Source organism: Capra hircus, chromosome 21 (genome assembly GCF_001704415.2).
Source record: "Capra hircus breed San Clemente chromosome 21, ASM170441v1, whole genome shotgun sequence".
Classification (NCBI taxonomy): domain Eukaryota; kingdom Metazoa; phylum Chordata; class Mammalia; order Artiodactyla; family Bovidae; genus Capra; species Capra hircus.
In genome coordinates, this window is record NC_030828.1 from 66,330,879 (window position 1) to 66,344,969 (window position 14,091).

The 14,091-nt window shown below is 48.1% G+C and overlaps 1 protein-coding gene across 1 annotated transcript in view; it reads right to left on the reverse strand.

Moving 5' to 3' along the window:
* Positions 1-14,091, reverse strand: part of MOK (MOK protein kinase) — a 45,298-nt gene that overhangs the window by 17,506 nt on the left and 13,701 nt on the right. Inside the window, exon 2 of the mRNA XM_018066526.1 lies at positions 13,173-13,287. Within this exon, the coding sequence (XP_017922015.1) occupies positions 13,173-13,287 (115 nt within the window). The remainder of the gene's footprint in view (positions 1-13,172; positions 13,288-14,091) is intronic.

Consider the following 14,091-nt stretch of genomic DNA (forward strand, 5'->3'; position numbering starts at 1 on the left):
TCTCTCTCATGCTAGGCAACAAATGGGGGCCTGACACACAAGAGCCTGGGCAGTCTGAGCAGAAGGGTACTCCTGAGAAAAAGCCTTAGGCCCTTTTAGCTGTCACCCCGTTTCCCCCCTCATACCCAGGATGATACTCAAAATATTAGCAACTTACACACCATGGTCCACAGCCAACCTGAAAAGACACAGCTCACTTTGCTGGTGTAGCAGCCTTAAGGAGGGTCCCTGCTGAAGCCAGGACTGTAACCCTTTAGTTGCTGGAGAGAGTGGGGGATCCCACGACTGCTGGGTAAGGGGCCAAGCATGCTGCGTAGGGGGGTGGGGCCGCACCCCGGAGGCTCAGGATAGTAGCTCCTTCCCGCCTAGAATCTGAGTTTTTCACTGCCTAATAACTGTTACGGATGGCCATCCTGGGGTGTGCAGGGACCATACCATGACCCTGTCTGTCCACTCGACCAGCTCAATGCCCAGCCCACCACCTGCTCCTGCCCATAACCTGGCCTCCCCTAGGTGACTCTATAACAGTACTTCCCAAAACATGTCCCACAGAATTTTATTTCTCCGGAAAACGCTTTGTGGATAAACTGCATGTTGAGGAAACGTGAGACAGGGCCAATCTAGTTCCTTTCAGACAGTGACAATTTACAGTTGATGTTAGAAGCTTTCAAAATCCTACCAAATAAGGAAAACACTTTACCTTCATTTAAACCAACATTTTCCAGACTTTCTGGGGGCACAGGGCCCTCTCTTACATATATTAAGTCACCGTCCCTTAGAACTAAGGTTCTAGAGAACACACCATGTCAGACCATCCTCTGAGTGATATGGCAGATACAGATTATTTTCCTTAGGGCAGACGAGAGGAACACACACACCAACAAGGCAAGAGGAAGAAGAAAAGATCAAGCAGGGCATTCTTTGGGGGGCGCTTACATGACGGCTGCCAAGCATCTCTCCCTCCCTCCCTGGGGTGCGCACTGGAAGGGCACCCACGGTTCACCCCGCAGCCCCACACCGCAGAGTCCCTGACTCAGGGCCAGGCCACTGAAGACCCCCCACCAGTGCCTGCCACGCCTCTGCCCAGGGCATGCTGCAAGTCAGTGGTTATCAACCGAAGGGACCTTGCCCCCCAAGAGACACGGGACGATACTAGAGACACTTGAAGTCGTCACTGCTCCATTCAATGGCAGCAGCCAAGGACGATGCTAAATACCCTACAGTGCACAGGATAGGACCTGGAGCAAAGATGAACTTGGGCCCAAACGCCGACGGCACCAACAAGCCCAGCCTCAGGTGGAAATAGCAGAAACCAACTGGAGCTAGCAACAGTTCTAAATTTTGAACTATACACCCGATCTAAAAAAAAAAAAAACAAAAAAAAAATTTTATCAGTCTTTTAGGACCAGTTAGTCAAACAGCTTTGTCGTTTAGACATTTACTCACTCTTTTCATCTTTAAGATGAAAACCAGCTATGATACCCTGAAACACGCTTTCTTATTGCAGACAGAATCATTTTATGCCTCCCCAGGCACTCGCTCAGAGCCAAGGAAAGAGCGCGAACATTAGATGGGCACGCTGACTGGGTTCTGTGCGCCTCAGTTCAAGCAACAGTGTGCGCTCAAATGTAAGTCAACTCTGCTCCTGCTTTTAAAGATCTTGGGGGAAAAAACCTAAAAATCTGCAAAGTGACCACTTTTATTTGCCTTGGAGTTGCTCTGGATTTTGTGGGCAAGTGACATTCAGGTTTTTTCTGTGTGTTTGTCTTCTTACTGCCCTGCTGGAAACAGAAGACATCATGGAGTGGAACACAGAGGGATGCGGTGAGCCCCTGCTTCCAGAAGAGCCGGCTGCGGGATCCCCTGGCCAGTGGGCCTCTGTTTCCAGAAGAGCCAGCTGCGGGATCCCCTGCTTCCAGCCGAGCCAGCTGTGGGGTCCCCCAGCCGGCCGGCCCCTGCTTCCAGAAGAGCCAGCTGCGGGATCCCCCGGCCGGCCGGCCCCTGCTTCCAGAAGAGCCAGCTGCGGGATCCCCCGGCCGGCTGGGCCCTGCTTCCAGAAGAGCCAGCTGCGGGATCCCCCGGCCGGCCGGCCTCTACTTCCAGAGGAGCCGGCTGCGGGGTCCCCTGGCTGGCGGGCCTCTGCTCTGCTTCCAGAAGAGCCAGCTGCAGAATACCCCTGGCCGGCGGGCCCCTGCTTCCAGCAGAGCCGACTGCGGGGTCCCCTGCCTCCAGCAGAGCCGGCTGCGGGGTCCCCTGGCCATGCGGTCGTTAAGCCTCCACGCTGCCAATGCAGGAGGTGAGGTTCGAACCCTGGTCTAGAACAGTGATCACTGGAGGAAACTAATTAGTTGTTACCGGCCAGTTCAACTTATTCAAAGCCTCTGCTATTTTATTGCATACTAAACTATGAATTAGTTGGAGAAGGCAATGGCACCCCACTCCAGTACTCTTGCCTGGAAAATCCCATGGGTGGAGGAGCCTGGTAGGCTGCAGTCCATGGGGTCGCGAAGAGTCGGACACGACCGAGTGACTTCACTTTGACTTTTCACTTTTATGCATTGGAGAAGGAAATGGCAACCCACGCCAGTGTTCTTGCCTAGAGAATCCCAGGGATGGGGGAGCCTGGTGGGCTGCCGTCTATGGGGTCGCACAGAGTCGGACACGACTGAAGCGACTTAGCAGCAGTAGCATGCTGCGGAGCAACGAAGCCTGCGTGCCGAAAGCGCTGAGCCCACACCACAGCCACAGGGCCTGTGTGTAGGCTGCGCCACGGTGAAAAACCCCCGCGACGTGAAGACCCCGAGCTCCATGACTAAGACCAAACGCAGCCAGATAAACATTCAAGCACACACACGCAGTGAAGCAACAGGACACGCTCACTGGAATGGCCAGAATTTAAAAGACTAACCACACCAAAGGCTGAAGAGGACATGAAGCAAGTAGAGCTCTCGGGTTCTTTGCTGGTGGAAGTGGAAAAAGGTATAATCATTTCAGAAAAAGGCTGGGCTGTTTCTTACAAAGTTAAACATACATCTGCCCTGTGACCCAGAGATTCTATTTCCAGGTAATGACCTAAAAAAAAAAAAAATATATATATATATATATATATAACCATAAAAAGTTTTGTATGAAATTTTACAGAAGCTTTATTCATAGTGGTCCAAAACCAGAAACAGCCCAAAAGTTCCTCAACAAGAGACGAGATAAACAAGGCGTTTTTCAGTCACAGACTGGAATGAACACCACTCGGCGGTAAGAAGATATCAACGGCCGATACAACAATAGGGATAAACCTCAGAGACTGCATGTATGCTGTGCTAAAGGAGTGGAGAGATTCCATTTCACAGGAATTTCTAGAAGAGGGTAAAGAGAAACAAAACAAAACCCAGAAGAGCGGCCACCTGGGATGGGGAGGGAGGACTAAGCAAGGGGCGTGAAGGAACTCGAGGGCGAAAGAAGCGCTCTGTGCTGTGAGTGCACTGAGATATCCACTTGCAAAAATCATGCGGTTCAAAAATGTGCATTTCAATGAATGCAAATTTTGCCTTTAAAAAAGAAATGTGCAATAATAACCAAGTGGAATGCAAAAGTAGGAAGTCAAATATCTGAAGTAGCAGGCTTGTTTGGCCTTGGAGTACAAAATGAAGCAGGGCAAAGGCTAACGGAGCTTTCTCAAGAGAAAACACTGGTCATAGCAAACACCCTCTTCCAGCAACACAAGAGACGACTCTACGCATGGACACCACCAAATGGTTAGCGCCAAAAGCCGACTGACTACATCCCTTGCAGCTGAAGACAGAGAAGCTCTACACAGTCAGCAAAAATAAGAGTAGGATCTGACTGTGACTCGGATCACAAACTCCTTATTGCAAAATTCAGACTTAAATTGAAGAAAGTAGGAAAAACCAGTAGGCCATTAGGCATGACCTAAATCAAGTCCCTTACGATTATACAGTAGAGATGATGAATAGATTCAAGGGACTAGCTCTGATAGACAGGTGCCTGAAGAACTATGGACAGAGGTTTGTAACACTGCACAGGAGGTGGTGACCAAAACCATCCCCAAGAAAAAGAAATGCAAGAAGCCAAAGCGGTTGTCTGAGGAGGCCTTACAAATAGCTGAGGAAAGAAGAGAAGCGAAAGGCAAAGGAAAAAGGGAAAGATATACCCAAGTGAATGCAGAGTTCCAGAGAATAGCAAGGAGAGATAAGAAAGTCTTCTTAAGTGAACAATGCAAAGAAAAGAGGAAAACGACAGAATGAGAAAGACCAGAGATCTCTTCAAAAAAATTAGAGATACCAAGGGAATGTTTCATGCAAAGATGGGCTCGATAAAGGACAGAAGTGGTATGGGCCTAACAGAAGCAGAAGATATTAAGAAGAGATGGCAAGAATACACAGAAGAACTGTACAAAAAAGATCTTCATGACCCAGATAATCAGGATGGTGGGATTACTCACCTAGACCCAGACATCCTGGAAAGTGAAGTCAAGTGGGCCTTAGGAAGCATTATTACAAACAAAGCTAGTGCAGGTGATAGAATTCCAGCTGAGAGATTTCAAATTCTAAAAGATGATGCTGTCAAAGTGCTGCACTCATCATGCCAGCAAATGTGGAAAACTTAGCAGTGGCCACAGGACTGGAAAAGGTCAGTTTTCATTCCAGTCCCAAAGAAAGGCAATGCCAAGGAATGCTCAAATTACTATTACCATACAATTGCGCTCATTTACATGCAGACAAGATTATCTCAAAATCCTTCAAGCCAGGCTTCAACAGTACACGAACCAAGAACTTCCAGATGTGCAAGCTGGATTTAGAAAAGGCAGAGGAACCAGAGATTAAATTGCCAACAAATGATGAATCACAGAAAAAGCAAGGGAATTCCAAAAAACACCTACTTCTGCTTCACTGGACTATGTTAAAGCCTTTGGATCACAACACACTGCAGAATATTACTAAAGAGATGGGAATATCAGACCATATTATCTGCCTCCTGAGAAACCTGTATGCAGGACAAGAAGCAACAGTTAGAACCAGACATAGAACAACAGACTGGTTCAAAATTGGGAAAGAAGTACATAAAGACTGTATATTGTCACCTTGCTTATTTAACTTATATGCAGAGTACATCGTATGAAATGCTGGGTTGGATGACTCACAAGCTGGAATCCAGACTGCCAGGAGAAATGTCGTTATGCAGATAATGCAAATGACCCCACTTTAATGGCAGAAAGAACAGAGGCACCAAAGAGCCTCGTGATGACGGTAAAAGAGGAGAGCGAAAAGCCTGAAACTCAGCATTCAAAAAACAAAGATCATGGGTTCTAGTCCCATCATTTCATGGCAAATAGATGGGGAAACCATGGAAGCAGTGTCAGATTTCATGCTCTTGGGCTCCAACATCAACGTGGACAGTGACTGCAGCCACGAAATTAAAAGACGCTTGTTCCTTGGAAGAAAAGCTATGACAAACCTAGACAATGAATTGATGCTTTTGAACTGTGGCGCTGGAGAAGACTCTTGAGAGTCCCTTGGACAGCAAGGAGATCCAACCAGTCAATCTTAAAGGAAGTCAGTCCTGAATATTCGTTATAAGGAATGATGCTAAAGCTCCAATACTTTGGTCCCCTGATGCGAAGAACTGACTCACTGGAAAAGACTCTGATGCTGGGAAAGACTGAAGACAGGAGGAGAAGGGACGATAGAGAATGAGATGGTTGGATGGCATCACCGACTCAATGGACTTGAGTTTTAGCAAACTCTGGGAGATACTGAAGGACAGAGGAGCCTGGCGTGCTGCAGTTCACGGAGACGCAAAGAGTCGGACATGACTGAGTGACTGAATCACGACAGCAACCAAGCGGAGCGGGAGACCAGATGGAGTTATACAGATTAATTAAAAATCACAGGCTTGGTGGTGGTGGCTGCGGTACCTGGGGTTCATTATACTACTGTTTACTTTGTATATACTTGAAAAATTCTGTAATTATATCCTATTTAAGTAAAAGAGTCTTTAAAGTGACTCATGAGTTTCTTGCCTTTGTTTTTATTTAGAATCCCACACAGAAGACTTATTTTTGTAGAAGTAATGTGAGGACCACTGAGAGATGTGACTTGGGAAAAAGCCGTGTTCTGAGTCAAGAGCAGGCGCTGCACTGCCCCCGCAGCAGAGCCCTGAAAGGACACAGCCCCCGGCCCCACCCAGATGGGGCTCCCACCCCCGCTCCGCCCCTGGGTGGCTGAGGGGCGATCAGCAGCCCTGGGAGCTCGCCCCTCTAGCGGAGGGTCCCTCACTTGAGGGAAGACTCTCCACTAGGGCTACTGGGAGGATTAAACGACATATGCACACAGTTCCCCTGGTACTGGGCATGGCACCAGATGCTCGGGACAACTGCTGTAAGCTTCACTTTTTTTTGGGGGGGGGGGGGCCGTGCCACGAGGCATGCAGGATCTTAGCTCCCCGACTGGGAACTGAACCTGTGCTCTCTGCCATGGAAACATGGAGTCTTAACCAGTGGGCCACCAAGGAAGCTTGTGTAATCTTCATTTTTAGTATTGCTACTCGTATTTATTATTGTACCCCAATTTTCCAAATAGTCTTCAAACTCTTTTGCTGAGTAACTTGCACCAACTGTTAGGCTTGACAAGTTGACCCATTACTGTGCTAAGCGTTTCATCTGCATCTTTAACTTAACCCTCCCAATGACCCTACGAGGTAGACACCGTGGCTGTTCCCACTGCATAAATAAACTGAACCACAGGGAGATTAATGAACTGCCCCCGGCCACACAGCTACAAGTGGGAGAGCCGTCGGTTCTGCCCTCACCTAGTAACCCTGTGCTGGCGAGGATCTGCTCGGGCTTCTCCTATTGCTTCAGGACAAAAAGAGAGATCCTACAAACACCAGGACTAACGACTTTTTTAATGACGCATTCCGTTTCGTTACAACATTTCTAAAGGAAGAATACAGTCGTAGCAAATAAAAGAGCATCTTATCAACAGTGTATTTCTGGTGAGTATAGGCGGGAGAACCCTCTGAAGACAGAGCAAACAAAGATCAAAGCGACTGGGTCACGCTGCTGGCCTCATGCAAGTAACTAACTTCATCGTCCCCAAACTAAGGCTTTGAGCCATGGAGGGAAGACAAATCTCAGGAGCTGCAGACGCCCCTCCCGACACAGTACCAATGGACTGGTCTATTATAATACCTCACCTTGACTTCCTATCAGCAAAGGTGACTGCCAAAGCCATCGATTCCTATTTCAGAGGAGCAGAAAGGAAGGGCTGGAAGTAACACTGGGAGGAGCTGGGTCAGGCTCCGAAACCAAGCTCCTTCTGGCTGCGTGACTCAGCGTGACTTGCCTCTGTTACTGACTGACTCTCCTTGCCCACACCACCCACACAACTGCACAAGGTGACTCTGAGGTTTCACTCAACCACAAGCAGAGCAGAAATGGATTTTTAAAGGAACCTAAAATTATTCTTCAAATGAATAAAGTTAAACTGATTTATAATGATGACAGATATTATATTCCAGAGCTCTAAAAGCTGAAGATACTATTTTCATGGTTGAAAAAGAAAAAGAAAACCAAAGAACAGAAGAAAACTTGTGGATCAAGGATCAGTGGCACTGGAATATCCAGTAAATGGTCAGCAATAAAACTCCTCGAAGCGACACCAAACACAGCTGTCTTTCTTCTAGAACTTTCCTCTAGAAACTACAGTCATGTCTTCCTGTAAAACAGAAATAACAGCAATACCTTTTTCAACCTTAGAAGGCACGTACAATATGACTCATTCCGGATCGTCTCTGGTTATTTTCTGTTTGTTCTGATTTGTTTCTTAAGTGTGAAGTTACTTTAGACTAACAGAAGACTTGCAACGACAATAAAGAACGCCCCTCTCACCTGGCTTCCCCCAGTGTTAACATCTCACATAACATTTACCGAAACCGAAAATGAACCCTGGTACAACTCTACTCACTAGGCTAGACACTTTATTTGGGTTTGCCCAGTTCTTCCACTGATGCCTTTTTCTCTCCTGGGATCCAGCAGACCACCCTGCAAGTAAGTGGCCGTGTCCCCCACTCTGTGACAGCACCACAGCCCGTCCTTGTCATTATCATCACCGTTTCGAGGAGGGCTGGGCCGGTGTTTTGTAGAATGCCCCTCAGTGTGGGCTCTCCTGATGTAGTCTTATAAATCAGCTGAGGTTACAGACCTTTGGAAGAGAATATCACAGAGGGGACATGGTCTTCCCATGCCATTTATCAGAAGGTATGTGATATCAGCTCAGTTCAGTTGCTCAGTCGTGTCTGACTCTTTGCGACCCCATGAATTACAGCACGCCAGGCCTCCCTGTCCATCACCATCTCCCGAAGTTCACTCAAACTCATGCCCATCAAGTTGGTGATGCCATCCAGCCATCTCATCCTCTGTTGTCCCCTTCTCCTCCTGCCCTTAATCCCTCCCAGCATCAGAGTCTTTCCCAATGAGTCAGCTCTTCGCATGAGGTGGCCAAAGTATTGGAGTTTCAGCTTTAGCATCAGTCCTTCCAAAGAACACTCACGGCTGATCTTCAGAATGGACTGGTTGGATCTCCTTGCAGTCCAAGGGACTCTCAAGAGTCTTCTCCAACACCACAATTCAAAAGCATCAATTCTTCACCACTCAGCTTTCTTCACAATCCAACTCTTGCATCCATACATGACCACTGGAAAAACCATAGCCTTGACTAGATGGACCTTTGTTGGCAAAATAATGTCTCTGCTTTTGAATATGCTATCTAGGTTGGTCATAACTTTTCTTCCAAGGAGGAAGCGTCTTTTAATTTCATGGCTGCAGTCACCATCTGCAGTGATTTTGGATGTCTTATTACTGATGATGCTGATATTAATGATTTATTTAAGTAGCATCTACCAGGCTTTTCTCTGTAAAGTTAACTATCTTTCCCTTTCATTTTCTACTCTTTATAAGCAAGTCATCAAGTACAGCCCTCAGTCAAATGGAAGGAAATTAAGCCCCACCTCCCGGAGGAAGAAACAGAAAACAATTTGTGGACGTAAGTTAAAACCACCACGGTAATTAATAAATATTCAGGATATCATTTGAGGCTGTGCAGAAATCCCATTCTCCTTCAAGTTTCAGCTTACTAATTTTAGCATTCATAAATTTATCTTGCCTGCAGAAATGATTATTCTAATGATGATTTTTCCATTTCCCTCATTCCTCTCTGTATCTATGAATCACAAATTAGAAAAAAATTTCCCCCTCATCCCAATTTGTTTAGTCGTTTGGCATTTATTTACATCAGTATGCGCTCAAGGTTATTTGAATGAAGAGACAGAGGTTAGTGTACATATATGCTGAGAGGACCTAAAGGTGCTGACATTCCGGTAGCAAAAAAAAAGAGGTTTGAAAAAGAAGAAAACGATGGGGGATGCCACAAGAACATAGGAGCCACCCTGAAGGTGCTCTCCACAGCCAGGGCGGGCTCAGCTTTAGCTCGAACAACTGTCAAATAAACAACGGGAGCGCTGGACTACAGTCGCCTATGGTTCTCAACATATGCCTCAACGTAAATGAGAGTTCACAAGAGAAAACGCAAAGCCTGTTCCCTGTGGGTTTCGATCGACATATGTCTAAGAGCAAACGAGAACTCACAAGGGCAAAGGCAAAACCCATTCCCTGTGGGTTGGGATTACACAGGCCGGCAGACACCTGTCAGAACTAAGCTGGAGATGCCGTCAGTGATTCCGGACTTCAAAGAGCCACAAAACACCGCCAGTTCACAGTGACTTTCCTTTTAAGTAAAGCCAGTATGTGAAACTGGCTGTCAACAATCCCCCTCACACACACGCACACGTTGGAAAAAAAAGGGGAAAGTATAACTGATTCAGTGATACTTTATTAGAAAATCTTTACTTATTATGGGTTTTTTTTAAAGAAAAGTAAGTGTTCTAATCAATCACTTCTAAAGTTAGGACAAGTGCTTCTGAAACAGGACAAACGATCACACATCGGTAACGCGGCCAGCGTCTCCCGAGCGGTCACCAGGGGCCGCACGTGACGGCTCCTTCCGCTTCCCGCCTGGGTCCGCGCTCCGCGCCTCGCGACAAGGAAGCCAAGGGCCGGGTGGACGAGGTGCTTTCCGCGTCGGGACCTGGTGGGAACCGTGTCCCTCGGGTGGCTCCACCTTCTCCCCAGGGGCTGAGGTCAGCCCAAGGCATTTTTCCAGATAAACTGAGTGCTGCCTCCCCAAAGGACTGCCCTCTAACCACTCTAACCTCCTCCAGGAGCGCTTCTCACACGTTACAGGTCTCTCTGCCTCCTGAAGTCCCCTCGGTGGCCACGTGACCTCTCCTGGCCGGCTGGGTGCCCAGGGCAGCCCTGACTCTGCATGGTTCTGACCCGGCAGCCCTCGTGGGAGTCCTGGGGTCCACAGGTGTTTTGTCTGGCCCGTACTTCGTGTTTATGTCTTCACCAAAATTGCAGCTGGAAAGTCCTGCCGTCTGCAAGCACGTCTACCCCGCACCCGAGAGTGAGCTGACAGGGAGCCTGGGCCTCTGACCGAGCGAATGCATCCCACTCGCCGCTCAGAGTCCCGTCTTGCTCCGCTGGGTTTGTGGGGCGTTTGTCCATGGCGGCTGAGTGCAGTTGTCTGCTTGGGCGATGGGGGTAATCGGAACACTGGGCAGCAAATTCTCCACCAGGTGTAGCGTTAAGGTAAAGACAGAGGTGGGGGGTGGATAAAGAAATACGGAGAATCCAGAACACAATGGAGGAAGAAGTGATGGAAAGGAGGAGGAGCAGAAGCCCCCGCAACCTCAGCGTCGGTGCGGCAGGCAAACACCGCGCGCCTTGGCCCGGCTCTGCCCACCCAGTGGCCGAGGTGAGCACGGTCAAGCTACTTCACATCGCTAACCACCTCTCCTCAGGTGCCAAGGAGGGACAGTGACACCTGCCCCGTGGGGACGTCGCCAGGCTGACATCACTGTTACCCAACGTCCTTGATGTGGTAAAAGGCCTAAACTGCTTTCCCATTTGAGACACTATCTTTGCATCCTAAGAGATTGAAATCAAGGCCTATACCCCAAAACACTCAGAAGGCTCCACATTTTCAGGACAGGGATTACTATGCTTTTTAAAACGTTGCCTTAGATATTCAGAGGCTTCAACTCCTTTGATCTTAAAAAGGACTGAGCTTCACACCTCTTTACTCAGTAGCAGGACAGCTGCAGTGGTGCCATCGCTTATTTCCTTTCCTGACAGTTTCCTAACCACACGTGGCCTCTGACTCAGGGTGGTCCGTGCTGAGGGCTCCGAGAGGCTGCTCTGTGGAAAAGGCCACGGCGGTCTGAAAGGGAAGGACTGAGAACCAGAGGACTCCCCGCACCACGACGCGCATCGCTCCCTCCCAGGGAACACATCTCTCTAATCCTACCTGAAAGGTATTTTTCAACATAGTAACTGATTCACAGCTAATTAAGTCACAAGGACCTCTATATCTCTAATCCAAGGTTTCAATTATAAAAATCCAACAAACACAATTCTTAGGAACATACAAACGGTTTGAAGTGAGGTATACTTCTCCAGTTTAAATTTTTGTGACCATTATTTATTACTATTATAGTAAACTCAGCAGTGGCCACAGGACTGGAAAAGGTCAGTTTTCATTCCAATCCCAAAGAAAGGCAATGCCAAAGAATGCTCAAACTACCGCACAATTGCACTCATCTCACACACTAGTAAAGTAATGCTCAAAATTCTCCAAGCCAGGCTTCAGCAATATGTGAACCGTGAACTTCCAGATGTTCAAGCTGGTTTTAGAAAAGGCAGAGGAACCAGAGATCAAATTGCCAACATCCGCTGGATCATGGAAAAAGCAAGAGAGTTGCAGAAAAACATCTATTTCTGCTTTATTGACTATGCCAAAGCCTTTGACTGTGTGGATCACAATAAACAGTGGAAAATTCTGAAAGAGATGAGAATACCAGACCACCTGACCTGCCTCTTGAGAAATCTGTATGCAGGTCAGGAAGCAACAGTTAGAACTGGACATGAAACAACAGACTGGTTCCAAATAGGAAAAGGAGTACATCAAGGCTGTATATTGTCACCCTGCTTATTTAACTTATATGCAGAGTACATCATGAGAAACGCTGGGCTGGAGGAAGCTCAAGCTGGAATCAAGACTGCCGGGAGAAATATCAGTAACCTCAGATATGCAGATGACACCACCCTTATGGCAGAAAGTGAAGAGGAGCTAAAAAGCCTCTTGATGAAAGTGAAAGAGGAGAGTGAAAAAGTTGGCTTAAAGCTCAACATTCAGAAAATGAAGATCATGGCATCTGGTCCCATCACTTTGTGGGAAATAGATGGGGAAACAGTGGAAACAGTGTCAGACTTTATTTTTTTGAGCTCTAAAATCACTGCAGATGGTGACTGCAGCCACGAAATTAAAAGATGCTTACTCCTTGGAAAGAAAGTTATGACCAACCTAGATAGCATATTGAAAAGCAGAGACATTACTTTGCCAACAAAGGTCCATCTAGTCAAGGCTATGGTTTTTCCAGTAGTCATGTGTGGATGTGAGAGTTGGACTGTGAAGAAAGCTGAGCGCTGAAGAATTGATGCTTTTGAACTGCGGTATTGGAGAAGACTCTCAAGAGTCCCTTAGACTGCAAGGAGATCCAACCAGTCCATTCTAAAGGAGATCAGTCCTGGGTGTTCACTGGAAGGACTGATGCTAAAGCTGAAACTCCAGTACTTTGGCCACCTCATGAGGAGTTGACTCTGGAAAAGACTGATGCTGGGAGGGATTAAGGGCAGGAGGTGAAGGGGATGACAGAGAATGAGATGGCTGGATGGCATCACCAACTCGATGGACATGAGTTTGAGTAAACTCCAGGAGTTGGTGATGGACAGGGAGGCCTGGCATGCTGCGATTCATGGGATCACAAAGAGTCGGACATGACTGAGCGACTGAACTGAACTGAAACTGGGACATGAATAAATCCCAGTACGATAAAGATAAAATTAGCCTTTAATCCTCTCTGCCCAAAGAAATCTGACGTTACATGCTATCGCATGAACACACTTTTCCCATTACGTTGGTCTTGTCAGCTCACACCTATTCCTGTATTTAGTCTCCAACAGGCCTCGGGCTGCCTACCTCTCAAAGTGCTGTTTCATCTGTTTACACGCGTAGTAGTTGCCATCTCTCAGGTTCTGCATCTTCATAACTTCAGAAAACGTTCCCTCTCCTATTTTGCCAATTGCTTTATAGTCTATAAAGAAAAACAATTATAAAAATAAAAGTTTATTTGTGCATCTGTTTCATGCTCGCTTCCAGACAGCAGGTGTCTTCATCTGTAAGATAATCCAACAGCAACATGTCGAGAATGGTTTGCTTATGTTTTCCAAGGTTCGGTGCTCCCCTCACTTTAAGAGAAGCTGGGCTGTGTGTTGGCAGCACAGTCTCTGTCCCCCTCGTGCAGCGGGAGTCACGCGAGGCGAGGAAAGGCTGGGGACCCCTACGGGACGCAAGAGCAGAGGCACCGAGGCGGGCTGCACGGGTGGCCCTCGCGGGAGCAGAGAGCCCAGGCCTGGCCTCCGGCAGGCGTGGCCATGCCCCAGCGGCGAGGAGCATGCTCCCGAAAACCACCCCGAGGTCCCACACAAGGCCCGGTGGACCTGCGGCAGCCTCCTGGGGCATCGTTCCCTGCGTTTCTGGAAGCTGACAGCACGTCTCCCTGGCTTTGTGGCCACCACCACCATCACCTGGGCCCAGATGGTGGCTCTATAAGCCTCCAAGTCACTACGTTAAATCCCTTGCCACCTGAAACACCAGAGCAGTTCCTGTCTTCCTGACTGAACCTTGACAGGCACAGAAAGGAGTGTCCGGGAGCACGCTGGGAACAAAGACAGAGACCAGCCCGTGGAGCAGCGAGGGGGCAGGGAGCAGGCCGGCCGCTGGAGGGCCCGGCTCGTCAGGGTGCGACTGCCGGCCACGGCAGACTGCCTGCAGCGACTCTGCCTTTCGCAGGCCAAGTGTCCACGGAGCCTGTCGGCCCAGGGACACAGCAGGAAGC